The sequence below is a fragment of the Salmo trutta genome, chromosome 16, assembly GCF_901001165.1.
Source record: "Salmo trutta chromosome 16, fSalTru1.1, whole genome shotgun sequence".
NCBI lineage: Eukaryota > Metazoa > Chordata > Actinopteri > Salmoniformes > Salmonidae > Salmo > Salmo trutta.
In genome coordinates this window covers 58324950-58350978 of record NC_042972.1, presented here as the reverse complement: position 1 = coordinate 58350978, position 26029 = coordinate 58324950, and the positions used below count along the sequence as shown (strand labels likewise).

Here is a 26029-nt window from a genome sequence, read left to right as displayed (position 1 = left end):
TTAGACCTTGGGCCTACATAATGTCCTTGAGCCAAGGCTGATGTATGTGGTAAATGAAGCAATGTGTGGATGGCTGTGTAAGAGTGGTGATGAGTAGACAGACGGCCTAATACTTGCACATGTATTTTGAATTCCTCTATTGATGCATTGGGCTCTCATCGAATACCTCCAAACCTAAGCTGTTTTCTAAATCATGGTTTGTCTCCTGCTCTTTTTGTTTTGTCTGTTCTTTACTCTTTCCTCTAGTCTTACGGTGGTTGCCTTTTTTCACCTGCAGGTGTGTGTTGTTTCGCCTCAGCAGCATGGCTGTGGTCATCCGCTTGCAGGGTCTCCCGATAGTGGCGGGCACCATGGACATACGCCATTTCTTCTCTGGATTGACTATCCCGGATGGTGGGGTGCATATTGTAGGGGGTGAACATGGTGAGGCTTTTATTGTTTTCGCCACAGATGAAGATGCCAGGCTTGGCATGATGCGTACAGGGGGAGCAATCAAAGGTTCTAAAGTGTCACTTTTGCTGAGCAGCAAGACAGAGATGCAGAATATGATCGAACTTAGCCGCAGGCGTTTTGAAACAGGCAATGTGGAGGGAGCCGCAGGAAACGGTAGCAGGCCAGGCCCCACCGTCAGCACAGGTGGGAGGGGCAGTTTACCCACCACTTTACAAGGCTTCAGCAACACCACACCAACCACAGTCACCACAGCTGCATCTGCACATGAAACTATAAGCAACAAAAATGTGTCCACGTTTGCCACCACTAGCATGGGAAACATGCCCCCCAGTTTCAGCAATAACTTCAGCAGCCCAAATCTTACCATGGGATCCACTATGACAACAGCCATGTCCTCCCTCAACTCTGTACCACCACCTATCCCCCCTTTGCCAACCATGCCATCCCTGCCACCCATGCCTTCCATACCCCCCATGCCACTTCCACCACCTGTGTCCTCTATGCCTCCTGTTCCCACTGTGTCACCTTTAACCCAAGGCCCCCCTGTCCTTCCCATGAGTCACCTGTCCCACATGGGCTCAATGCCACCATTTAACCCAGGCATCCCACCCCCTGGTGGACTGGCCTCAGGGCTGCCTCTAGGAACCCCAAACCACATGTTTCTGGGCCATATGAACCCTCTGTTAAATCTCCAGGCACACATGAAGGCAGCAATAGGTAATTCAGACGAGTTATATGTCCACCTTCAAGGCCTGCCCTTCTCAGGTACAGAAATGGATATTAGGGAGTTTTTCCGTGGGTTAGCGGTGGACTCCATCCGACTGGTCAGGGACAACATGGGCCGGAGTAGCGGCAGGGCGCTGGTCAAGTTCCTTTCCCCTCAGGACACTTTTGAGGCACTCAAAAGAGGTACCGGAATGTTAGGGCAGAGGTACGTGGACATCTCTCCGGCCACAGAGAGGCAGTGGATGAGTGTCAGCAGCAACATGAGTTCAGCGTCCCCGTCAACCAGAGACCGTGCGAGGTCCCGCTCCCCTCACAACAAGGAGTTCTGTGTTTACCTGAAAGGCCTGCCCTACGAAGCAGTAAACAAACAGATCTTTGAGTTTTTCAAAAACTTGGATATTGTGGAAGACAGCATTTACATTGCTTATGGACCCACTGGCCGAGCTACAGGCGAGGGCTTTGTCGAGTTCAAAAAGGAAATGGACTACAAAGTTGCCCTCGGTTGTCACATGCAGTATATGGGTAGCCGATTCATACAAGTTCACCCCATCAGTAAAAAAGCTATGTTTGAAAAGATTGGTTCAATTCGTCAAAGGATGCAGGGTGGTGATAAGAAAAACAACTCAGAATCAGGCAAGAGCCCTAGAAACTGTGCTCACATCTCAAATATTCCATTTAATGCGTCAAAGAAAGATGTCCGTCTGTTTCTAGAAGGCATTTCAGTATTTGACGAAAGTCTTAAAGTTCTGGTTGACAGCAGTGGTAACAGTCTAGGTCAGGCTGTTATGCAGTTCAGGGCAGAGGAGGATGCGCTAAATGCTGAGAGACTACACAGGCAGAAGTTAAATGGCAGAGATGCCTTTGTACATTTGGTCACCTTTGAGCAGATGAAGGAAATTGAGAGAAACCCACCACCACAGGTTAAAAGAGGCCAGAAACCCCAAGGGAACACTCAAGGCCAGGCACACAGCCATGCACAGAATCCAGTTCAAGCTCACCCCTTTGCCGGTATGACAGGAGAAGAGTTCAACTTCCTCAGAAACACTGTAGGCAATTTAGGCAATGGTCCTTTTACGCCGTTTACTGTCCCAGGTAATGGACTAGCGGGCCCCCCTCCACCCCCACTTGCAGCAAGTCTAGGGGATGTAGCCCTTAGCATTCCCCCACCCATGGTTGCTGGTCACTTGCCTGGAGCAGTTCTGGAACCCCCGGGCTTCCGACCAGGCAGCAACAATGGCCCACCTGGCTTTGGGCCAGAGGGATTGAGGGGCATGCCACCTTTTGACAATGGCCCTAGAAAGAACAGAGGCCTCAACAACAACAACCGAGGAGGTGGCCATGGGCAATCAGGAGGGTGTCCTCAGTCTGCCTTTGGCCCTGGCTCTGACCCTCTGAGAGGGCAATCAACCGGAGGCCCTGGTAACCCTCGTGGACCTACCATTGTAAAGATCCAAAACATGCCTTTCACTGTAACAGTCGATGAGATTCTAGATTTCTTTTATGGGTATCAGGTGCTGCCTGGTTCAGTCTGTCTGCAGTTCAGTGAAAAGGGCCTGCCCACTGGCGAGGCAATGGTTGCCTTTGAGTCGCACAAGGAGGCAACGTCTGCTGTCATGGATTTAAATGATAGGCCTATTGGGGCTAGGAAAGTGAAGATAACCCTAGGATAAGACTCCCAATTTTCCCCTCTACCAATAATGATTAAGTGAAACATGCGGTTTCATTAATGCAAAGGTAAGAACTTGCATTTAATCTCCCAACTATCTTTAGTTCCTTTACCAAAGTTTGTAGCGTAGGAATGAAATGGAAAACTGCTATATCGATTTGATGTATAATATGATTACAAAAGTAGGGTGTGGATTTTCAAATGGCAAAAAGCCAATTTGCCATGTTGATGTAGCTTGAGTCCAATCCCGTTTCGAGCAAGAGCACTGAAATTCATTTCTAAAGTCAAAATAATATGGTTGGAGTAGGAGGATAGTCTGTTATTGCTGTGCTGAGACATCACTTTGACTTGGAAGCATGTATCATTTTCAAATGCCCTGACACATTTTGTGTTCTTGTATTTCTTCCATAGATTTAACATTGTCTTTACTTTTACCTGTGCTTTGTGACGATATTCTAAAGGGGGTACTCACCAAATGCTGCCATGCATGGTGTTAGTACAGAGAACACTTATTGTGCCATGGTTAAAGCGTTTGCTTATTTGCTCTATGCTGTTTTTCACTGTTAATAAATGCAAATCTTAATGTTAGCTATGATGTGAGATTGTACTGCTTGTTTCTGAGAAAAATATTTTGAACTTTGCATTTGGTTTAATGGTCTGCAGAGCTCTTTAGAACATTTTGTATCTGCCAACCCTCCCACTGCGATATGTTCTTTTTGAAAGTATGAGCTGTTTGGAATGTCTTAGTTTTGTAGTGTTGCCTGACAAGATACATTTTTATGTTTCATTTTTGGGGACGTTCCAGTTTATTATTTCACAAGTGTGTATATAGCCTACTGTTTAGCTTACACTTTTGTCAATAAAATGACATTCCTGACATAGATCTATCTACAAGGCATTCTATTTTTCTCCAATGCTTTTTCACTGCTTGCTGATTTTCCATATGAACAATTAAAATGGTTTTGGAAGGGAAGGCACTGAGTTTTTCCCAAACATGTTCCAGGTATGAAAGAAAGTTTAGATAGGCATGAGTATTGCTGTTAGGGATGGTTAGGTTAACTTTAAAAGGTCATATAGGCTTGGCTATATCTAGGTTTCGCAAGTGAACATATAGGATATATAGGGGTTGAATGGGAAATTCAATTGGATCTTACCAAGAAACCTATATACCCAGTTTCCCAGACCCAGATTAAGCCTATTCCTGGACTAAAATGCCTTTTCATGGCAATTCTGTTTAGAATCATTTTTAGAACAGGACCAAGCTTAATCTGTTTTAGAAACCATCCTTTAAAGTAACTCGCCAATGAAAATCTCACTTTTAAAAGTGCATTCTGTTAACTTATACCCAAATAATGTTGTTAACCCGTTTTATACTTGTATTTGTGGCCAAAGCATAAATTAGAGAAAAAAAACTTCAAATCCCCAACTCAGTTGTATCTCAAACAGACTGTTTAAAAAAATGCTTGCTATTTCCTCATAGAACATTTAATGTTGGCTCATTGGCTGAGCTGGCCAATCAGCGGGCTACTTGCATGAATATTTGAGAAGGGGGGGGATTATTTAAGATACTCTTTTGAAGAGGTAGGGTTTCAGATGTTTTCGGAAGATGGGAAGGGGCTCTGCTGTCCTAGCTTCAGGGGGAAGCTGGTTCTACCATTGGGGTGCCAGGACAGAGAAGAGCTTGGACTGGGCTGAGCGCAAGAGACCAGAGGTGGCAGAACGGAGTGCTCTGGTTGGGGTGTAGAGTTTGAGCATGGCCTGACGGTAGGGAGGGGCAGTTGCTCTTGCTGCTCCATATGCAAGTACAATGGTCTTGTGGTGGACCATCCAAACCCATAAAAGCTGCATTTTAGCAAGGCCCAATGCAGCTGTTTTTAGCTCACTATCAAATCATTTCTGAGTGACAATTACTGTGACCATTTTCAATTAAAATGGTCAAAAACATCTTAGCAAGCGCAATTTCTCAAGCAAGAATTTTGCTAGGAGTGTGGAGGGGAAAACTGAAAACTAGTTCTTATTGGCAGAGTTTTCGAACTCCCTTATTGGTCTGTTAACTAATTTACCACCTGGCAATGTCACCAGGCAGGCTAAAACTCCATCCCACCAAAAAAGCATGACATTTCAAGAGGTCTTTTCAAACAGCTCTTACACTAAAAGGGCATTCTCATTTTCACAGTATTATTCCAACCTCGTAGTGTGGAAATATATAACACAGGAAAATCTACATTTTGACTGCACTGGGCCTACAAGTACTTTTTTTTGGACAGAACGATTTGGCTCCTATTGTAATTTAATTATAGGTCAAATTTCATAGAAATCTGGAAACACTGGACAGCTACTTTAAAACACGTGTCAAACTCCAGTCCTTGAGTGCCAAGTTCTGCTTGTCTTTACTCCTCCCTTGTACTTGATTGATCAATTTAAGGTCATTGATTAGTTAAGAACTCCCCTCACCTGGTTGTGTAGGTCTTAATTGTGAAAAAAAAACACAAAAAAAACAGACATGGCTCTCCAGGAATTTAGTTCGACACCCTTGCCTTTACAGGGATACTTCGGGATCTTGGCCGTTAAGCCCTGTCTAGTTCCACAGAGTCAGATGAAGCCGTGGATACTATTTTTGTCTCAGCGTGCAGTTTGAAGTTAGTTGCTAACTAGCGTTAGCACAATTGCTAACTAATGTTACCGCAATAACGAAGTCTATGGTAAATGCTAGCATGCCAGTAGATACCATAGACTTCCAGTCATTGTGCTAATGCTAGTTAGCATTTGCTCCCCAAACTACCTTTAACCGCATTCATACTGGATGTAGAGACACACACAAATGATAACCATCCATGAGTTTGTTAATCTGGGGAAGTAGATAAAGGGCTTCATTGCCAAAATCGCAAAGTATCTCTAGGGATCACTTCACTCAAGTGTCTTTTATTTTAAAGTATTTTGTTCAGTAGGCCACTGTTGATATGGTCCCAGACATGTTACAATACAGCAGTAAAATTGTCAAGATGGAGCACTGTATATAATTCTGTTCATAAATTGTCTGTTTGTGTTGAGAGTGGAATAAATTGTGTACTGTCACAAGGCTCACTTTCAATTCCACTATAGATGCTAGTGGCAAACATGCCTACTGTAAGGCTAAGAGAGTCTTTGTTTCTTGTGTGTTACAAGCTAGCCTACCGCTAAACCTACATTTGTCTTGTTTTCATAATGTGGTTTAATGGAAAGTTATTGACTGAGTTCATATAAGTTCTCTGAACATGAATTATATATGTTTAAATGTCATATGTATACAGCCTTGTTTTATTTTCGGTCTCTATAAATCAGGCAGAGTAATCATATAGGGTGCTCATCAAATAAGTTGTTTACTTCGTCATGTTTGAAAGAAGAGTGACATGCTGGGGGTTCTAACGAGTCCACGGATTGAGAAGGGCCTAGTATACAGCACTGGGGTGAAGTGGTGGGTTGTTGGGGACAGACATGACAACCTAGGGCATGGTGTGAACTAAATTGGCCTGAAAGATGCCTTTGTGTCTGTTAGAGAGCCGATGGAAAAAGCTGATGAATTGCGATGCAAAGCAAGTTGGGACTTACCTGTCATTCAGTATTCATACATGCCTATTTTGGTTTGCTTCCTTTCAAAGTCACTGAGTATGCTTCTGGAAAAAACTTTTTGAATATTATGCATTACACCTACTTTTTGGGTACCAAGCTGTTGGGTATAAGGCAATGAGAGCCACTTGGTTCACTATTGGATTTACATGCAGAGGTAAGTACTAGTTATTTTTATGAATTGTGCGAGGTGACACATGGTGTGTAATAAATTAAGTATTTGAGCCATTATGCCTATATCTAGGTTTGCTGGACTTGCTTTATTGTGGTTTGACTTAAGACGGGAAAAGCAGGAATATAGTTCTCACACTCTTGAAATTAAGCAGTCAACCGGATTGTTACCTAAAGCAGTAAGCTACACTATATATACAAAAATATGTGCACACTCCTTCAAATTAGTGGCTTCGGCTATTTCAGCCACACCCGTTGCTGACAGGTGTATATAATCGAGCACACAGCCATGCAATCTCCATAGACAATTATTGGCAGTAGAATGGCCTTAGTGAAGAGCTTAATGAATTTCAACTTGGCACCGGCATAGGATTCCACCTTTCCAACAAGTCAGTTTGTCAAATTTCGTCCCTGCTAGAGCTTCACCGGTCAACTGTAAGAGCTGTTATTGTGAAGTGGAAACGTCTAGGAGCAACAACGGCTCAGCCGCAAAGTGGTAGGCCACACAAGCTCACAGAACGGGACCACCGAGTGCTGAGGCGCGTAGTGCGTAAATATTCTCAGCTGCAACACTCACTACCGAGTTCCAAACTGCCTCAGGAAGCAACATTAGGACAAAAGATTATCATGTGCAATGCTAAGTGTTGGCTGGAGATTCTGTGCTTCCAACTTTGTGGCAACAGTTTGGGGAAGGCCCTTTCCTGTTTCAGCATGACAATTCCCCCATGCACAAAGCGAGGTCCACACAGAAATGGTTTGTCGAGATTGGTGTCAAAGAACTTGAATTACCTGCACATACATATCCCTGACCTCAACCCCATTTAACACTTTTGGGAGGAATTGGAACACTGACTGCGAGCCAGGCCTAATCGCCCAACATCAGTGCCTGACCTCAGTAATGCTCTTGTGGATGGATGAATGGAAGCAAGTCCCCGCAGCAATGTTTTAACATCAATCAATCGAATGTATTTATAAAGCCCATCTTACAATAGCTGATGTCACACAGTGCTGTACAGAAAACCAGCCTAAAACCCCAAACAGCAAGCAATGTGGGTGTAGAAGCACGGTGGCTAGGAAAAACTCCCTAGAAAGGCCGGAACTGAGGAAGAAACCTAGAGAGGAACCAGGCTATGAGGGGTGGCCAGTCCTCTTCTGGCTGTGCCGGGTGGAGATTATAACAGAAAAACAAATGTTCATAGATGACTAGCATGGTCAGATAATAATGATAATAATAATAATAATAATCACAGTGGTTGTAGAGGCTGCAACAGGTCAGCTGGCTTTTCATAGCCGATCTTTCAGAGTACCTCTACCGGCCCTGCTGTCTCTAGAGAGTTGAAAACAGCAGGTCTGGGACAAGGTAGCGCGTCAGTTGAACAGGTCAGGGTTCCATACCCGCAGGCAGAACAGTTGAAACTGGAGCAACAGCACGACCAGGTGGACTGGGGACAGCAAGGAGTCATCAGCCCAGGTAGTCCTGAGGCATGGTCTTAGGCCTCAGGTCCTCTCAGAGAGAGAGTGAGAGAATACTTAAATTCACACAGGACACCGGATAAGACAGAAATACTCCAGATATAACAGACTTACCCTAGCCCCCTGACACAAACTATTGCAGCATAAATACTGGAGGCTGAGACAGGAGGGGTCGGGAGACACTGTGGCCCCGTCTGTCGGATACCCCCGGACAGGGCCAAACAGGCAGGATATAACCCCACCCACTTTGCCCAAGCACAGCCCCCACACCACTAGAGGGATAACTTCAACCACCAACTTACTATCCTGAGACAAGGCCGAGTATGGAAAGTATGGACACGAAGAGTGCAAAGCCTTCTCAGAACAGTGTAGGCTGATATACACCGATCTGTATGCCAGCAGCATACCACCCTGCATCCCACTGCTGGCTTGCTTCTGAAGCTAAGCAGGGTTGGTCCTGGTCAGTCCCTGGATGGGAGGCCAGATGCTGCTGGAAGTGGTGTTGGAGGACCAGTAGGAGGCACTCTTTCCTCTGGTCTAAAAAATATCCCAATGCCCCAGGACACTGCCCTGTGTAAGGTGCCGTCTTTCGGATGGGATGTTAAACGGGTGTCCTGACTCTCTGAGATCATTAAAGATCTCATTGCACTTATCGTAGGAGTGTTAACCCTGGTGTCCTGGCTAAATTCCCAATCTGGCCCTTATACCATCATGGCCACCTAATCATCCCCAGCTTACAATTGGCTCATTCATCCCCCTCCTCTCCCCTGAAACTATTCCCCAGGTCATTGCTGTAAATGATAACGTGTTCTCAGTCAACTTACCTGGTAAAATAAATAAATATAGCAACAAAGGGGGGACCAACTCCATGTTAGAATTTCACATTTACATTTTAGTAATTTAGAAGACACTCTTATCCAGAGCGACTTATAGTAGTGAGTGCATACATTTTTGTTAAAGCCCATGATTTTGGAGTTCGGTGAGCAGGTGTCCACATACTTTTGGTCATGAAGTGTATATCAAATATTGTTGATATAACAGAGGGCCACACAATCCTAAATCCTGATTGAGTCTGACATGGGACACTAGGACAGCCTTCTGCAGAATAAGCCACGGTTCCATCACTTCCAACTGGCACTGGATTTCAAATGGGGATTGTTTTTTACGAATATTTTTGTTCAGTAAATTATTTTCCTAATTTGTGTCATTCCTTATTAGAAGTCTCAATCAAATCTACTATGAAATAAATGCATAAATGTAACAAAGTAAAAAATCCCAGCATGATCATTACAAAGGTGCACCTTGTGCTGGGGACAAGAAAAGGCCACTTTATAGTGTGCAGTTTTGTCACACAACACAATGCCACAGATGTCTCAAGTTTTGAGGGAGTGAGCAATTGGCATGCTGACTGCAGGAATGTCTACCAGATCTGTTGGCAGAGAATTTAACGTCATTTTTGAGAATTTGGCTGTATGTCCAACCGGCCTCACAACCGTAGACCACATTCATGGCGTCATGTGGGGGAGCGGTTTTCCGATGTCAACGTTGTGAACAGAGTGCACCATGGTGGCGGTGGGGTTATGGTATTGGCAGGCATACGCTCCGGACAACAAACTCAATTAGCATTTTATCTAAGACAATTTTAATGCACAAAAATATTGTGATGAGATCCTGAGGCCCGTTGTGAAGCCCATTTTTTAAGGTATCTGTGACCAACGGATGCATATCTGTATTCCCAGTCATGTGAAATCCAAAAATTAGGGCCTTGTGAATGTATTTCAATTGATATATAGAGTTGAAGTTGGAAGTTTACATACACTTATGTTGGAGTCATTTAAAACTAATTTTTAAACCACTCCACAAATTTCTTGTAAACAAACTATAGTTTTGGCAAGTCGGTTAGGACATCTACTTTGCATGACAAGTCATTTTTCCAACAATTGTTTACAGACAGATTATTTCACTTATCATTCACTGTATCGCAATTCCATTGGGTCAGAAGTTTACATACTTTAAGTTGACTGTACCTTTAAACAGCTTGGAAAATTCCAGAAAAGGATGTCATGGCTTTAGAAGCTTCTGATAGGCTAATTGACATCATTTGAGTCAATTGGAAGTGGATGTATTTCAAGGCCTACCTTCAAACTCAGTGCCTCTTTGCTTGACGTCATGGGAAAATCCAAAGAAATCAGCCAAGACCTCAGAAATAAATTGTAGACCTCCACATGTCTGGTTCATCCTTGGAAGCAATTTCCAAACGCCTGAAGGTACCACGTTCACCTGTACATACAATAGTACGCAAGTATAAACACCATGGGACCACGCAGCCGTCATACCGCTCAGGAAGGAGACACGTTCTGTCTCCTAGAGATGAACATGCTTTGGTGCGAAAAGTGCAAATCAATCCCGGAACAACAGCAAAGGATCTTGTGAAGATGATGATGTAAACAGGTACAAAAGTATCTATATCCACAGTAAAACGAGTCCTATATCGACATAACCTGAAAGGCCGCTCAGCAAGGAAGAAGCAACTGCTCCAAAACCACCATAATAAAGCCAGACTACGGTTTGCAACTGCACATGTGGAGGAAGATCGTACTTTTTGGAAAAATGTCCTCTGGTCTGATGAAACAAAAATAGAACTGTTTGGACTTAATTACCATCGTTATGTTTGGAGGAAAAAGGGGGACGCTTGCAAGCTGAACAACACCATCCCAACTGTGAAGCACGGGGGTGGCAGCATCATGTTGTGGGGGTGCTTTGCTGTAGGAGTGACTGGAGCACTTCACAAAATAGATGGCATCATGAGGCAGGAAAATTATGTGGATATATTGAAGCAACATCTCAAGACATCAGTCAGGAAGTTAAAGCTTGGTCGCAAATGGGTCTTCCAAATGGACAGTGACCCCAAGCATACTTCCAAAGTTGTGGCAAAATGGCCTAAGGACAACGAAATCAAGGTATTGGAGTGGCCATCATAAAGCCTTGACCTCAATCCTATAGAACATTTGTGGGCAGGACTGAAAAAGTGTGTGCGAGCAAGGAGGCCTACAAACCTGCCTCAGTTACACCAGCTCTGTCAGGAGGAATGGGCCAAAATTCACCCAACTTATTGTGGGACGCTTGTGGAATGCTACCCAACACGTTTGACCCAAGTTAAACAATTTAAAAGCAAAGCTACCAAATACTAATTGAGTGTATGTAAACTTCTGACCCACTGGGAATGTGATGAAAGAAATAAATGCTGAAATAAATCACTCTCTACTATTATTCTGACATTTCACGTTCTTACAATAAAGTGGTGATCCCATCTGACCTAAGACAGGGAATTTTTACTAGGATTAAATGTCAGGAATTGTGAACAACTGAGTTTACATACACCTTAGCTAAATACATTTAATCTTCCGACTTCAACTGTAAACTGTAACTTTGGAATTGTTGCATGTTGCGTTTTATATTTTTGGTCAGTATAGGTTGTGCAATGTTTCCAAAAAAATGTAATGTCTGTTTATTGAGCGAAGTTGATAGGCCTACAACACTAGAAGGTTTGATCTATTGGGTTGTAAATGGAGACAATTATTATTAAGAGAAATCATTCACCTCCTCAGTAATGCAGTGAAAGGCTAACACTACAGTATTGCTTGTATTTCATTAACTTAATTCCTATACTTATTTGTAAAGTAATTGATGTGCTAAACTTGCAGCACTGTCTGTTGCCCTGTATCATTAGAGCTGAATAGACCAACTGTCCAAGGATATGTGCAGAAATGTATGTATAGCTATCAAATGTATACTGTAGGTGTGGAGAAATGGGTCGGCAGAATTTGAGAGATAAAAATGTGTGGGAATGTTAGTAGGCCTACATAGGAAATGCAGCCTTGCTATATACAGAAAGTGAATTGTTTGCCCATTGTGTGTGGTATAACATACAAATAACAGTTATTGTTAAGTATGAATATTTTCCTTTATTGAAATGTGATAAGATTGTTTTTAACATTTAGACGAGTAGTAGTGCAGAAATTTGTAGTTTCACGTTCTGTTATTTGTGTTAATGATTTTGATAAGGACCGAATTCATTTGCAAATTCGCAAAGCATGAGTGATCTAACACTAAAATAAATATTGTGCAGTTACGCATACATTTGTATCTGGTTTAGTTAGCTTCGTTTCCAACGGTGGTTATGGCTGTTTATTGAGCGGAGTTTATACGTTAACATTGTATACCAGAACATCGGCTGTATCGGCTAATTGTAAAAGGCTACATTTGTATTATCTCTAGGGGTGGGAAAAAATATTTGAGTGCAGCCTGAACACGGTGTGTGTGTGTGTGTGTGTGTGTGTGTGTGTAGTCACTTCCTGCACTGGGGGCACAGCGTGAGTGACGTTGCCTCTTGTCCAATAGGAACGTTTTTATGCTGGCTGCTTATCCAATTGTTTAGCTATCATGCTCACTTGAACATCTGCCACACCTTTTTTTGTCAGATAGCAAATTTAGTAAATCTTAGCTCGACTCGACATTTATATCGCGTTACGGCAGAGTGCAGTTTAGAGTTGCATGACAAGTACAACTGTTTCATAGGACACCCGATATATTGCCGTTTCGTGCGACAAGGTAATATTTGTAACATTTGCCTACTTATTTTTCTAAAGTAAACCAATGCTTGATTTGAGTTTGATGAGGCAAATCCGGTGATTGTTCTTTTATGGGCGTTCATGTGCCCATGGAATTCTTGTCACTCTCTTCAAAATGGGTTTTTGATGAAAAATGGTTGTTGCCTTCATAGAAAGCTCTCTCTCCTCCAAGTCGAGTCTTTACTGTAAAATACGCACTTGGTTGGTTGCCTGGTTCAGTGACAAGTTGACAGATGTCAACTAGTAGGAAGTAGGCTACCTGTCCCTGTGCTTATCAGGGTGAGAAGCGTTTAATCGCAAAATTGCGATTTTACTGAGTTGTGTACGTTAAAGCTTAGCCTGGGATATGGGATGCTATTTTAATGGTCTTTTCAATTCATAATTTATTTTTTGTATTTAACCTTTATTTAACTAGGCAAGTCAGTTAAGAACAAATTCTTATTTACAATGACGGCCCACACCGGCCAAACCCAGATGACGTTGGGCCAACTGTGTGCTGCTCTGTGACAGTAGAAACGCGTTCTCTGGAGTGATGAATCACGCTTCACCATCTGGCAGTCCGACGGGTGAATCTGGGTTTGGCGGATGCCAGGAGAACGATACCTGCCCGACTGCATAGTGCCAACTGTAAAGTTTGGTGGAGGAGGAATAATCGTCTGGGGCTATTTTTCATGGTTCGGGCTAGGCCCCTTATTTCCAGTGAAGATAAATCGTAATGCTACAGCATACAATGACATAACAGATGATTCTGTGCTTCCAACTTTGTGGCAACAGTTAGGGGAAGGCCCTTTCCTGTTTCAGCATGACAATGCATCTGTGCACTTTGGGAGGTCCATACAAAAATGGTTTGTCTGCATAGAGCCCTGACCTCAACCCCATCGAAACCTTTGTGATGAATTGGAATGCCGACTACGAGCCAGGCCTAATCGCCCAACATCAGTGCCCTACCTCACTAACGTTCTTGTGGCTGAATGGAAGCAAGTCCCTGCAGCAATGTTCCCACCTAGTGGAAAGCCTTCCCAGAAGAATGGAGGCTGTTATAGCAGCAAAGGGGGGACCAACTCCATATTAATGCCCATGATTTTGGAATGAGATGTTACGACGAGCAGGTGTCCACATACTATCTATGAATTTGAGAGGATTTTCCTTTCCCTGGCCCTATCCCTCAGCTTTATACCAAAACAAGTGGCAGGGGCCCCATTGTTATTGTTTTTAATTGCAGAGCAGACTGTGGCTTTAATATACAGTCATAATTGATCCATTTTTTTTTCTTTCTGTGTTTTTCAGATGGATACTCAATGTGTGTCAAAAGTAGAGCTTTCCATCTCATGCAGCAATCTCCTCAACAAAGACGTTGGATCCAAGTCCGACCCCCTCTGCGTGATGCTGCAGAGCATCGGGAATGACAAGTGGACCGAGGTAGGGAGAAAGCGCTAACTAATTGAAACATCTAATAATTGTTAATGTATATAATGAAATGGCCTATGGTTTGTTCATGAAGATGCTTTCTGGCTCACTATACAGTTGGACCGCACAGAGAGGGTGAAGAACTGCCGGGACCCGGAGTTTTTCAAGAAGCTGCTCCTGGACTACCGCTTTGAGAAAGTGCAGTAGTTGAAGCTGGGTGTCTATGACATAGACAACAAGTCTGTTGATCTGAATGATGACTTCCTGGGGGTTTTTGAGTGCACACTGGGACAGGTTAGGATATAAGAAAGTGTGGACCAATCATTCTCACATCATTGTGTCCTTGTGTTGATACTTTTATTTAGCCTTCCCTGTAGCTCAGTTGTTAGAGCATGGTGTTTGCAACACCAGGGTTGTGGGTCCGATTCCCACGGGGGGCCAGCACAGAAAAATAATGTATGAAATGAAATGAAATGTATGCATTCACTACTGTAAGTCGCTCTGGATAAGGGCGTCTGCTAAATGACTAAAATGTAAATGTATTTTCGCAGGTATTAACTTAACCAGTAGATGCTGCTGAGAGGAGGACAGCTCATAATAATGTCTGGAACGGAGCAAATGGAATGGCATCAAACACATGGAAACCATGTTTTTTATGTATTTCATACCATTCCGCTCCAGCCAATACCACGAGCCCGTCCTCCCACATTAAGGTGCCACAAACCTTCTGTGAACTTAACCCAATGGCGTTTTGGAATTTCTCTAGGAATGGTGGTGTGCCTCCAAAAAACAACAATTTGCCTTTCAGATTGTGTCCTGCAAGAAGCTTACCAGACCTCTACAAATGAAGAAGGGTAAGCCTGCAGGAAAAGGCACCATTACTCTAAGTATTTAAGTGGCTTTGTAAATGTATAATGGTCCCATTTATGTAAATGTTGTGATAACAACCATAAGGCCAATGCAAACAGTGTCTTGAGATGATCAGATGAATTCCCCAATTTGTGCTTTATTGTGTGTGTTAAAGATTACTGCTGAGGAGATAAAGGATAACAGGGCCATAGTGCTGGAGTTGGAGGCTAAAGGCCTGGATAAGAAGGTACAATAAATGTTCTACATTATTAAGGAGTAATAAACAGTTTTCTAAATTCTCTCCCTTCCATTATTCATTTGCCAATGCTCCTATTTGTCTCTCTCTCTTGCAGGACTTATTTGGGAAATCTGATCCATTCCTATAGTTCTTTAAGCAAGAAGATGATGGCAAGTGGCAGCTGGTTCACAGAACAGAGGTACTTATCACAATATTTGTTTGTCTTAAGAACCCAATGGCTACCGTTGACTGGGTGTGTCGAAAGAAATGGGGGTTTAGAATACAGGTGTATCGAATGCGCAAATGTAATTGGTCTGACTTTGTCAGTTCTTGCCAGCGAGTGCAGAGATTTGTGGAGACCAGGCTTGTAGAGAGAAAGGTGCATCAAAATAACGTTGGGGAAACTCAGAATGAACTTGTCATAAAATCGCTCATACTGTGGAAAAACAAGCATGTAAATTAGCACGGACCCCAATTAGTTGACTGGTTGATATACAGTACCAGTCAAAAGTTTGGACACAGCTACTCCTTCAAGGGTTTTTCTTTATTTTGTGCAATTTTCTACATTGTAGAATAATAGTAAAGACATCAGAACTATGAAATAACACACAGAATCATGTAGTAACCAAAAAAGTGTTAAACAAATCTAAAAATATTTTATATTTGAGATTCTTCAAAGTAGCAACCCTTTGCATACTCTTGTCATTCTCTCAACCAACTTCATGAGGTAGTCACCTGGAATGCATTTAAATTAACGGGTGTGCCTTGTTGATTTGTGGAATTTCTTAATGCGTTTGAGCCAATCAGTTGTGTTGTAACAAGGTTGGGGTGGTATACAGAAGATTGCCCTGTTTTGTAAAAGACCAAGTCCATATTATGGCAAGAACAGCTCAAATAAGTAAAGAGAAATGACAGTTCATCATTACTTTAAGACATGAAGGTCAGTCAATCAGAAAATGTCAAGAACTTTGAAAGTTTCTTCAAGTGCAGTCGCAAAAACCATCAAGCGCTATGAGGAAACTGGCTCTCATGAGGACCCCCACTGGAAAGGAAGACCCAGAGTTACCTCTGCTGCAGAGGATAACTTCATTAGCGTTATCAGCCTCAGAAATTGCAGCCCAAATAAATGCTTCAGAGTTCAAGTAACAGACATCTCAACATCAACTGCTCAGAGGTGATGTGCGTGAATCAGGCCTTCATGGTCGAATTGCTGCAAAGAAACCACAACTAAAGGACACCAATCAGAAGAAAGGGCTTGCTAGAGCCAAGAAACACGAGCAATGGACATTAGACCCCAGGAAATCTGTCCTGGTTTTTGGTTCCAACCGCGGTGTCTTTGTAAGACGCATAGTACGTGAACGGATGATCTCTGCATGTGTGGTTACCACCGTGAAGCATGAAGGAGGAGGTGTGATTGTGTGGGGGTGCTTTGCTGGTGACACTGTCTGTGATGTATTTAGAATTTAAGGCACACCTAACCAGCATGACTACCACAGCATTCTGCAGCGATACGCCATCCAATCTGGTTTGTGCTTAGTGGGGCTATCTTTTTTTTTTTTTTTAACAGGACAATGACCCTACACACCTCCACGCTGTGTAAGGGCTATTTGACCAAGAAGGAGCTTAATGGAAATGCTGCATCAGATGATGTGGCCTCCACAATCACCCGACCTCAACCCAGTTGAGATGATTTTGGATGAATAGGACCGCAGTGTGAAGGAAATGCAGCCAACAAGTGCTCAGTGTGTGTGGGAACTCCTTCAAGACTGAAAAGCATTCCAGGTGAAGCTTGTTGAGAGAATGCCAAGAGTGTGCAAAGGGTGGCTACTTCGAAGAATCTCAAATATTAAATATATTTTGATTTGTTTAACACTTGTGTGATTCCATGTGTGTTATTTCATAGTTTTGATGTCTTCACTAAAAAGCCAATTTATGTTCGGTTCGAAAATGTGGACGGAAGCTCCATATGGAGGGTGTGACGCAATTGCGGAGGCCAAATCGAGCTCTTCACCGCATTGCCATGCGCCTCCTAAATTTTGTAACAATGCGGAGGGCTCTGTATAGCTCCGCATTGACATGATTGGTTGACGGTAGTTGGGGGCGGTACATCCTGTACAAACACAAACTCACTTCCTTGACAACAGCTCTGCACTGCTCCGCGAAGCACAAGAAGTATGAATGCCCTGACTTCTGCTTAGGCCATATCACTGTAAATGCTACATGGCCAATGCAGACGTCGGATTGACCATGCGCCCAGAATGCACTTCTCTCTCCAGAATGCGCTCTCTCTCCCGCCAATTTGTGCACATTCATTGTTCAATAACTTCGTAGTGTGAACTGTTTGCATTTCATTGTTAGTGTATATCAATTCCCCATTACATATATCACCAGTCGTACATTTACCGTTAATTCCTGTAATTTGTAATCTACAATGTTTGCTACTTTGTTTATGGTCATTTCTTTTAATGCATTTATTATTATTATTACATTCTTCCTGTTCTCATTGTCTGAGTGGACACCTTGTTTGCAGAGTGCAAAACCTATGCTACACCTGTGTGAAACAAGTTTTTTTGTTTTATTTAATTTAATTTACAAGTTCTGTCAATTTATTCATTGTCTTTTGTTTGGAGCGCTCCTGTCAATGTTGATGCATAGAAGTAGGCCTATAGGCTACCTGGCCTGCACGCAAATGTCGGCATATAAATGTGCCCATTTGAGAATCTGATAGTGTTTCTGATTGACTTACCTGTGGAGCTTCTCAAAGTAATGTTTTCTTCACCTCAAACAGCAAACAAATGAAGTCTGTTTTTACATCCATTGAGAATTACAATAGTTCCTCAATGTATTTGAAAACTCACTCTCTTCGATAACCACAGCGAGAAAGTGAAAAATGTCATGCCCTGATCCAGTGGAAACGTCATAAAATAGGTGTCTTATCAGTGCATGATTTGGACTGAAATAGGTTCCGGTACTCATTTTGGGTGCTGGTACTGTTTTTATATTTAGGTGCAGGAGCGCCACAATACTTTTTAGCTAATATTCTATAAGAGGCTCTGATGAGCTCCTGCCAAATTCAAGCATTGATTCTTATCCCTTGAGCAAACTGTTATGGGGAAAATGAGAGTTCCTCAAAGTTGTGTGTGCCTTTTTGATTTGACATAACCTACAGCCCTATTGTTATGGGATCTTTGTAGCCCCAGGGCTTACCTACGTGTCTGTTACTGGCAGGTCACGTGTTACGATAAGGACAAAGACACACAAGTTCAGATATTATAGGCGAGTTTACTTGCACAACCGCCCAGCTTTTGCATGCTAAAGACCGTCCGGCGAGCCTAAGGGAACCCCTCTCTGTCCTTTTTTCTCTCTTAAACTCCCTTTCCTGTCCCTCTTTCTTCGCCAGGTCCAATGCTCTGATTATGATAGTGATGGCTCGCATGAACTTATCGGTGTTTTCCAAACTAATGTGTCGGAGCTACAGAAAGCTTGTTTGCCGGTGAGACCATATCTTCCTTTTTCTTCTAGCAATCTTAAACTTTTTGGTTACCTTACTGTTAAGCTTCTGTCTCTTTATGGGTCCCACTTGACATTAAGTTGTAAAGATACCATGTTACGTGCATTTTAAAGTTGTCTGTGTAATTATATTTACATCTAATTACCCAAACTTCACTATTTACAAATTGGGCCAGTTTCTGTTTACAATTGAATTATTGTTCTATGTGCTTTTTACAGTATAAATATCATATGCTTTACATTGCGTTTGGAAAGTATTCAGACCCCTTGACTTTTTCCACATTTTGTTACATTACAGCCTTATTCTGAAATGGATGAAATAGTTTTTAATGACAAAGAAAAACAGTTTTTTAGATTTATTAAAAATATAACTGAAATATCACATTTGCATAAGTATTCAGACCCTTTACTCAGTATCTTGTTGAAGCACCTTTGGCATCGATTACAGCCTTGAGTCTTCGGTATGACGTTACAAGCTTGGCACACCTGTATTTGGGGAGTTTATACCATTCTTTTCTAGAGGTCGACCAACTATGATTTTTCAACGCCGGTACCGATTATTGGAGGACCAAAAAAGCCGATACCGATTAAATCGGCCGAGATATATATTTGTAATAATGACAATTACAACAATACTGAATGAACACTTATTAACTTAATATAATACATCAATAAAATCAATTTAGTCTCAAATAAATAATGAAACATGTTCAATTTGGTTTAAATAATGCAAAAACAAAGTGTTGGAGAAGAAAGTAAAAGTGCAATATGTGCCATGTAAAAAAGCTAACGTTTAAGTTCCTTGCTCAGAACATATGAAAGCTGGTGGTTCCTTTTTAACATGAGTCTTCAATATTCCCAGGTAAGAAGTTTTAGGTTGTAGTTATTATAGGACTATTTCTCTTTCTACGATTTGTATTTCATATACCTTTGACTATTGGATGTTCTTATAGGCACTTTAGTATTGCCAGTGTAACAGTATAGCTTCCGTCCCTCTCCTCGCCCCTACCTGGGCTCGAACCAGGAACACATCGACAACAGCCACACTCGGCATCGGCTTTTTTTGGTCCTCCAATAATCGGTATCGGTGTTGAAAAATCATAATCGGCCGACCTCTAGTGTGTAGATTGAGGAACATATTTAAGAATAACGCTGTAATGTAGAAAAAGGGAAGGGGTCTGAATACTTTCCGAATGCACTGTATTAACTACATGTATAAAATCTGAGCAACTCAATGTAAAGGGTTTCCACCTCATTTATCTAATCATGGTGAAGGTAGTTTATTATTTGAGTTAGTTTTATATTGCCCATTGTGAACCTTTTTATTGATGTTTAATCAGGTGGAGTTTGACTGTGTCCATCCAGAGAAGCAGAAGAAGAAGAGTTAAAACTCTGGCGTAATCAGTGTCAAGGGCTGCCAGGTAGGTTATAATTAATTGCACAATAGCTTATCATTAGCCCTTAGATTTTACCCTCTAAATTTTGTTACTTCTAAAGCTAATTGTAATTTCCCCCTAGATACAGGCACGGTACACATTCCTGGACTATGTCATGGGAGGTTGCCAAATAAATTTTACGGTAACGCTTCGAACACACTGCTACATAACATTTTGCGCAGCTAGGCAACTATACTGATACAGGTACCTTTTGCAGATGGTCGCATGCGGTTGGACACATGGAGGAGAGAAAAGTTTTCACAGTATCCTCAAACTGTGTCTTTTTGACACAACTGCTGACAGCTACAGGGACATAAACACGAAAAAATGCTGCTTGGAGACAAGTGTCCACGATAGTAGGATTGCCAGGTCAGTTTAGTAGTGAGCGTGTGCTAGATGTGGCTAGCTAGCTAACCTAGCTTGCTAACCTAGCCAATGAGGTGTGTGTGTGTGTGTGTGTGAAAGAAATAGTCAAATAAATTATGCTAGTTACTACCCCTGATAACTTTACCAAATAATCATGTTTGAAAGAGTGTGAGTGTGTATGTCATAAATAGTAATAAATGGTAGATACTACTGTACCCCTGATAATTTGGTCAGATAACCAACCATGTGTGTATGTCTGTGTACAGTAGGTGACAGGTCCATGATAGCTATCTAATAACTATAGGTATGCTAGGTAATGGTTTGGCTTATCATGTTCATGTCTATGTAGAAGAAGACTGTAGGAGAAAGTGGAGAGGTCTCAGGGACAGGTATCAGAGAGAGAGAAGGGCAGAGAAAGAGGTCTGGGTCAGCAGCTTCAGGCCAGCAGCCTTGGAGCTTCTGCCTCATTCTTTCTTTTCTGGATCCATTTATTGTGCCTAGGGCAACGAGTGGCAATTTTACAGCCAGACCCTCTACTACGTCATCCACGAGTATGACCACCACCGGTGCAGCCATGGAAGACAATGAAATGGAGGAAGCACCTCTGGATCTAGGACCACCGGAGATTATGAACCTCACAGAAGTGACCACTGAGGACCTCGTTGAACAGGATGTGGCTGTGGAGACAAACAGAGAGAGAAACGAAGAGGAACAACGTCACACCAGGCGTCATCGAAGGTTCCAGCCCCCAGATACACTCAACTCATTTCAGCAGAGGCTCCTCCAAGCCGTCGAGAGGGATGCAGCCCAACCTGATGCTCACAGGAAGGAGGATGAAGAGACCCTCTGCCATGAGCCTGGTGCCAACACTGAAGAGGCTGCCTCAGCAAAGAAAAGCAGCAGTCAAGGTTAAAATGTATCAGCTGCTTTTCGAAGCCGAGTTCAATGGTACGTTTTTTTTCTTCTCCACATTACAGGTAGTGTCATAAGTGTTGCAACAGTGAAGTAAAGTAGGTCATTTTTACAGTATAGTCATGTAGGCTAATTGGTATTTCAGATCAAAGTATTAATGAGGCAAATGTATAGCCGTTGTTTCTGGGTTAGAAAATATCCTAAAACAACAGTTTGCTGTCTAAATATTTGCCTGTCACATTCATCTTTTGATCTGAAATACAAATTCCATGAGTAAACAGCGAGTATTACCAACTTTACCACACTGTTCCTATATTTATGCCTCTAACTACACAAGCAGTATTTAGTTAACATAAATCTCACCTTTTATGGTGTCATATCATTTTAAGCTTGTATATGTTGTTTTTCTCTTCCCTTTCAGAAATGGAGTCAATTTAGCCGATCAGCTCACAGGAAGGACAGCAAGAGGAGAGGAGTTGTCTGGTTGTTGTTTTGACCTCCCTCATTGTACCTTTCTTTTCACACACGTCAGTTCCATTTAAATTCAGTCAATTCATAAAGTCATTTGTTTATAAAGTCCTAGGATAGCATTCATTATTAGGGTTACATAGATTTCTGAATTGACGGAATTGAAACTCATACACCGGAGAATTCAGAAGCTCTTGTTGGTCTCTTACAATACTAAAGGTCAATGTATTTCTTTCATTTAAAACCACTTGAAAATCCGGTGTTGAAACTGTTTGAAGTTATGTTCCATCGACTGGTCCATGACATCCAGGGGCCATTTGTTTGTTTAGCTGTGTTATGGCTACACATTATTTTTTTTTTTTCAGAGACAGAGACACACACACACACACACACCTCTTCTCCACTCCTTTCTGTCCCTCAGATCTCCAGTACACTGCACTCTCTCTCTTTATGGCCATGTCTGAAGTTCCCCTACTACGTCTAGGCTTTATGAGTAGTCCCTGTATCGGTCTGCAGTTGTACCAAAATAACACGCTCTTGTTGTTCTCTTACAGATTACAGGCTACACATTAATTTTTTATTTTATTTACACGCACACACACCTCTTTCAATAGTTGCATTTTTTTAAACATTCTTTCCTGTACTTGAATACTTATTAAATTATGTTTTCATAGTCAGTTGTTTATTAATATCTCATTTAGACTTAATCTGCTTATTTCTTCCCTACACCTTTGCAGATCTAAGACAAGATGAAAGTAAAAACACATTCTCTTCCTAATTCGTTTTTTTTCCCACCTGTATTTTGTCAGGCCAGTGAACATGGTGGTAAACTGTACTATTTGTATGGACCCTAGGTTACCCTTTCCCTTTGTTATCATACTAACTGTATGTCGTATAACCTTAATTAGTGCCCCTGCTCACCTGATGTACCATGTCAGGTGTGTATAATACTGACGTTAATGGGAGAGGGAAGGGGTTAAGGTGTGGTCTTTACTCCCAAATTTCACTTAAATATAGCTTCCAAATGAAGAGAGACAATGATAGATAAAGTAATCTGGGGGGGAAAATGCAACTTTATGGACAACGGTGGATGGTTCTTAAAGTAACCTTTGTGTTAGGGGGCTCTTAAAAGAGCAGTTTCACTCCACGGCATATTGCCATGGAACTTCACCTGCTGGCGATGAGAAGTAGCTGGTCAACTTCTCCCTCACCTGGAGTGCCTGTCTGGGGGCGTTGTTGGCACCTGCCCTGGTGACATCAGGTAGGTGACCATTTGGCGTTCCCATCTCCATCCAGAGCGGCTCCTGGAATGACCGCGGCAGGTAGTTACAGAGAACACGTGGCCTTTACGCAGGCATCGACATTTGAGGGGCTGAGACCAAGCACTCTTCAATACATTCTCCACCGGGCTGCCAGAATCCCAAAGGCACATTCAACAACTAACCTTGCCCTGGACAATAGTTTGTTAAAGATCCTTACAGGCTTTGGCAATGGCAGCTGGCCTCCAGCGTAGGGCCTCATGAGGTTGGGTCTTAAAGGGAAGGCCTCGTCGCCGACGAAGACGTGGGGAACAGGTCCCAGGTCTTCAGCTCCAGGGAGTGATGCAGGTGGTGGAATCTCCAGGGTGCCATCCTGAAGTGCCTGGCCGACGGCAGAGTCCCGGAGGGTCCTGCCATCACTTCCCTTGCCATAAGCACCAACATCGACAACACAGAAATAGTAGATGGCATCTACAACAGCCAAGAGTACAACTTAATATGTAAACTAAATGTAGAATTGCGAACCTGAGCACGGTGGAGCCTGGATTACTACATGTTTCCCATCAATGGAGCCAAGACAGTTGGGGAAATTCCACCTCTCCAGCAACTCAGCAGCGATGGCCCTCCAGTCTTCCTCCTTGGGGACATGCATGTATTCACCAACCAGACAGTCCCAAATGGCTTGTGCCACAGAGGGGACAATGCCTGCCAACGTGGACTGTCCAACTCGGAAGCTGAATCCTATGGTCCTGTAGGAGTCCCCTGTCACCAAGAATCTAGAATAGAATTCCAAATAATGATCAATATTGTGTGGAACTTGAATTCCACCCACATATTCTATCTACTCCTATAGCTACCTCATTACTGTTTATTATGCTCTACTAATTATATTGTAATACTCATCAACCATCATTAACAATGCCTTGAAACAGTACAATTCAGTCTATGACTATATCATTAAACTGTAGCCCAGGCCAACTCTACTCTTAGAAAGAATGGTACTATCTACTTAAAAGGGTTCTCTGGCTGTCCCCATAGGAGATCCCTTTTTGGTTCCAGGTAGTACCTATTTTGGTTCCAAGTAGAACCCTATTGGCTTCCATGTATAACATTTTCCCCAAATGGTTATACCTGGAACCAAAAATGGTTATCCTATGGGGAAAGCAGGAGGACACTTTTGGAACCTTTTTCTCTAAGAGTGTATGTGAGTCCAATAAGAAAGTAATGAATGACTAACTGTCTTGAACAACAATGGGTCCTGTAGAAGACTAGCCTACCTTCATCAGGGCAGAAGGCACCCCAATTTTCTTTTCATTTGGTAACATTGCATAATTAAAAAATTATTATGAACAAACTTTGGGAAAAGTTATAGTCCTAATGAACCTTCTGTAAAAGCACATCTGATATCAAATAGGGACTATTAACTAGAGAGCCCTTTAGCTAGCTAGGTTGCACATAAAAACAATGTATCAATCAATCAAAAGCTTACCGGAGACAAATCGCCAGGCGTTCAACTGGGCTGATGGACTCCCGGTAGTTGGTATCCATCCGGGCGATCCTGGCTCCAACCATCTGGAGCAGGTGATCGAACTGGCTTCGGTCCAGACGAAAGTAACTTCGGAATTCCTCTCCAAACATTCGAAGCTCTTGAATGAGACGGTGGCACCCCCCTGGCTGCTTTCGGGACATTAACCATCTCTGGAACCAGACAGACCTGCGCTTTCAGCGGGGCTGGTCCCGGCCCAACAGTGCGATCAAGACCACCTTCCTCAATGTTGGTCTCATTGTTGAAAGAGCCTACGCTGCTATCTTGACTATTTATTATTGCATTTCGCCCCAAAACTGCAGTTGAGGGAAATTATATTATAGGCTCTCACAATTAATTTGTGGATGTCATCGAATAAATAATATTCTTGACAATTAAATGAATAAAACATGTAAAGAAATTCTCCAGTGAAACAGTTTTTATTATGTAATCCCACATTTTTTACTGGATATGTGTGCAACAAAAATTCAACATTCACATTTTGCTACTTTCTGTCAAGTCTACGCATACATTCGAACGTATGCACCACACAGAACGCACTGCAACTGCCTCTGCAACGCAATGCTGCAAGGCAAACGCAGCGTTTCATTGGAAAGGAATGTACTTCTGGTGTATCGAAACGCAAAACACAGTCGGTGTGTTCAACGCGTAAGTGTAAGCTCTTCGGACACAATCAGAAATAAAAGGTTGAAGTTGTGCTTATTAGTTAATGTCCAAAACTCAAGCATTATCTTTGATGGATTGAAAATGCACTAAAGAAGATAAATTAAAGGGGAATTCCGGGATGCAAAAAAACCCCACCATTTGTCTTTGTAAACAGCTGAGGGGGGCTGTAGAAATGTAACCACTCTCAAATACATAGACTGAGTGCAGTTTTTGTTTACAATTACATTGATTATAAACAATGGAGTAAAATAATGTAATGACCCGGCTGGGTCATAAAAGGAAAAGAGACGGACTCTAGGTGTGCAGGTCAGAACACAGGTTTATTCCTAAACTGGGCTATTGTTCTGGCCACAGCCCACGCCGCTAAATACCGAACGTACACAATTATACCATGTCGAGTTAAGGGTCACTCCCATAGGAACAGATCAAGGCCCGAACAGAAAAAGAGAGAAAGATGAGACAGTAATCCCTATTTATGCATTTCCAAATCCCGCGGGATTACCCATCATACCCCCCCAACCTTTCCCTCTGTCCTGACATATTTAACCCCTGCTAGTAGCCATGAGAACCATAACACACCCACAAACACAGAACACAATACCGGGTCGTTACATAGCCCCCCCCTTTCTAAACCCTAGCCCCTAGG

General features: G+C 42.5%; 1 protein-coding gene across 1 annotated transcript; it reads left to right on the top strand.

The window, feature by feature from the left end:
• The first annotated feature begins 338 nt into the window (after positions 1 to 338).
• On the top strand, positions 339 to 22589 carry LOC115149835 (copine-3). Its single transcript, XM_075074232.1, is given in 12 exon segments — positions 339 to 423; positions 14014 to 14145; positions 14251 to 14427; positions 14900 to 15025; positions 15158 to 15229; positions 15369 to 15419; positions 18621 to 18713; positions 20071 to 20151; positions 20249 to 20308; positions 20384 to 20535; positions 21034 to 21480; positions 21866 to 22589. Coding segments are annotated over 11 exon segments (1359 nt in total). The 5' UTR covers positions 339 to 420; the 3' UTR covers positions 21446 to 21480; positions 21866 to 22589.
• The last annotated feature ends 3440 nt before the right edge of the window (positions 22590 to 26029 follow it).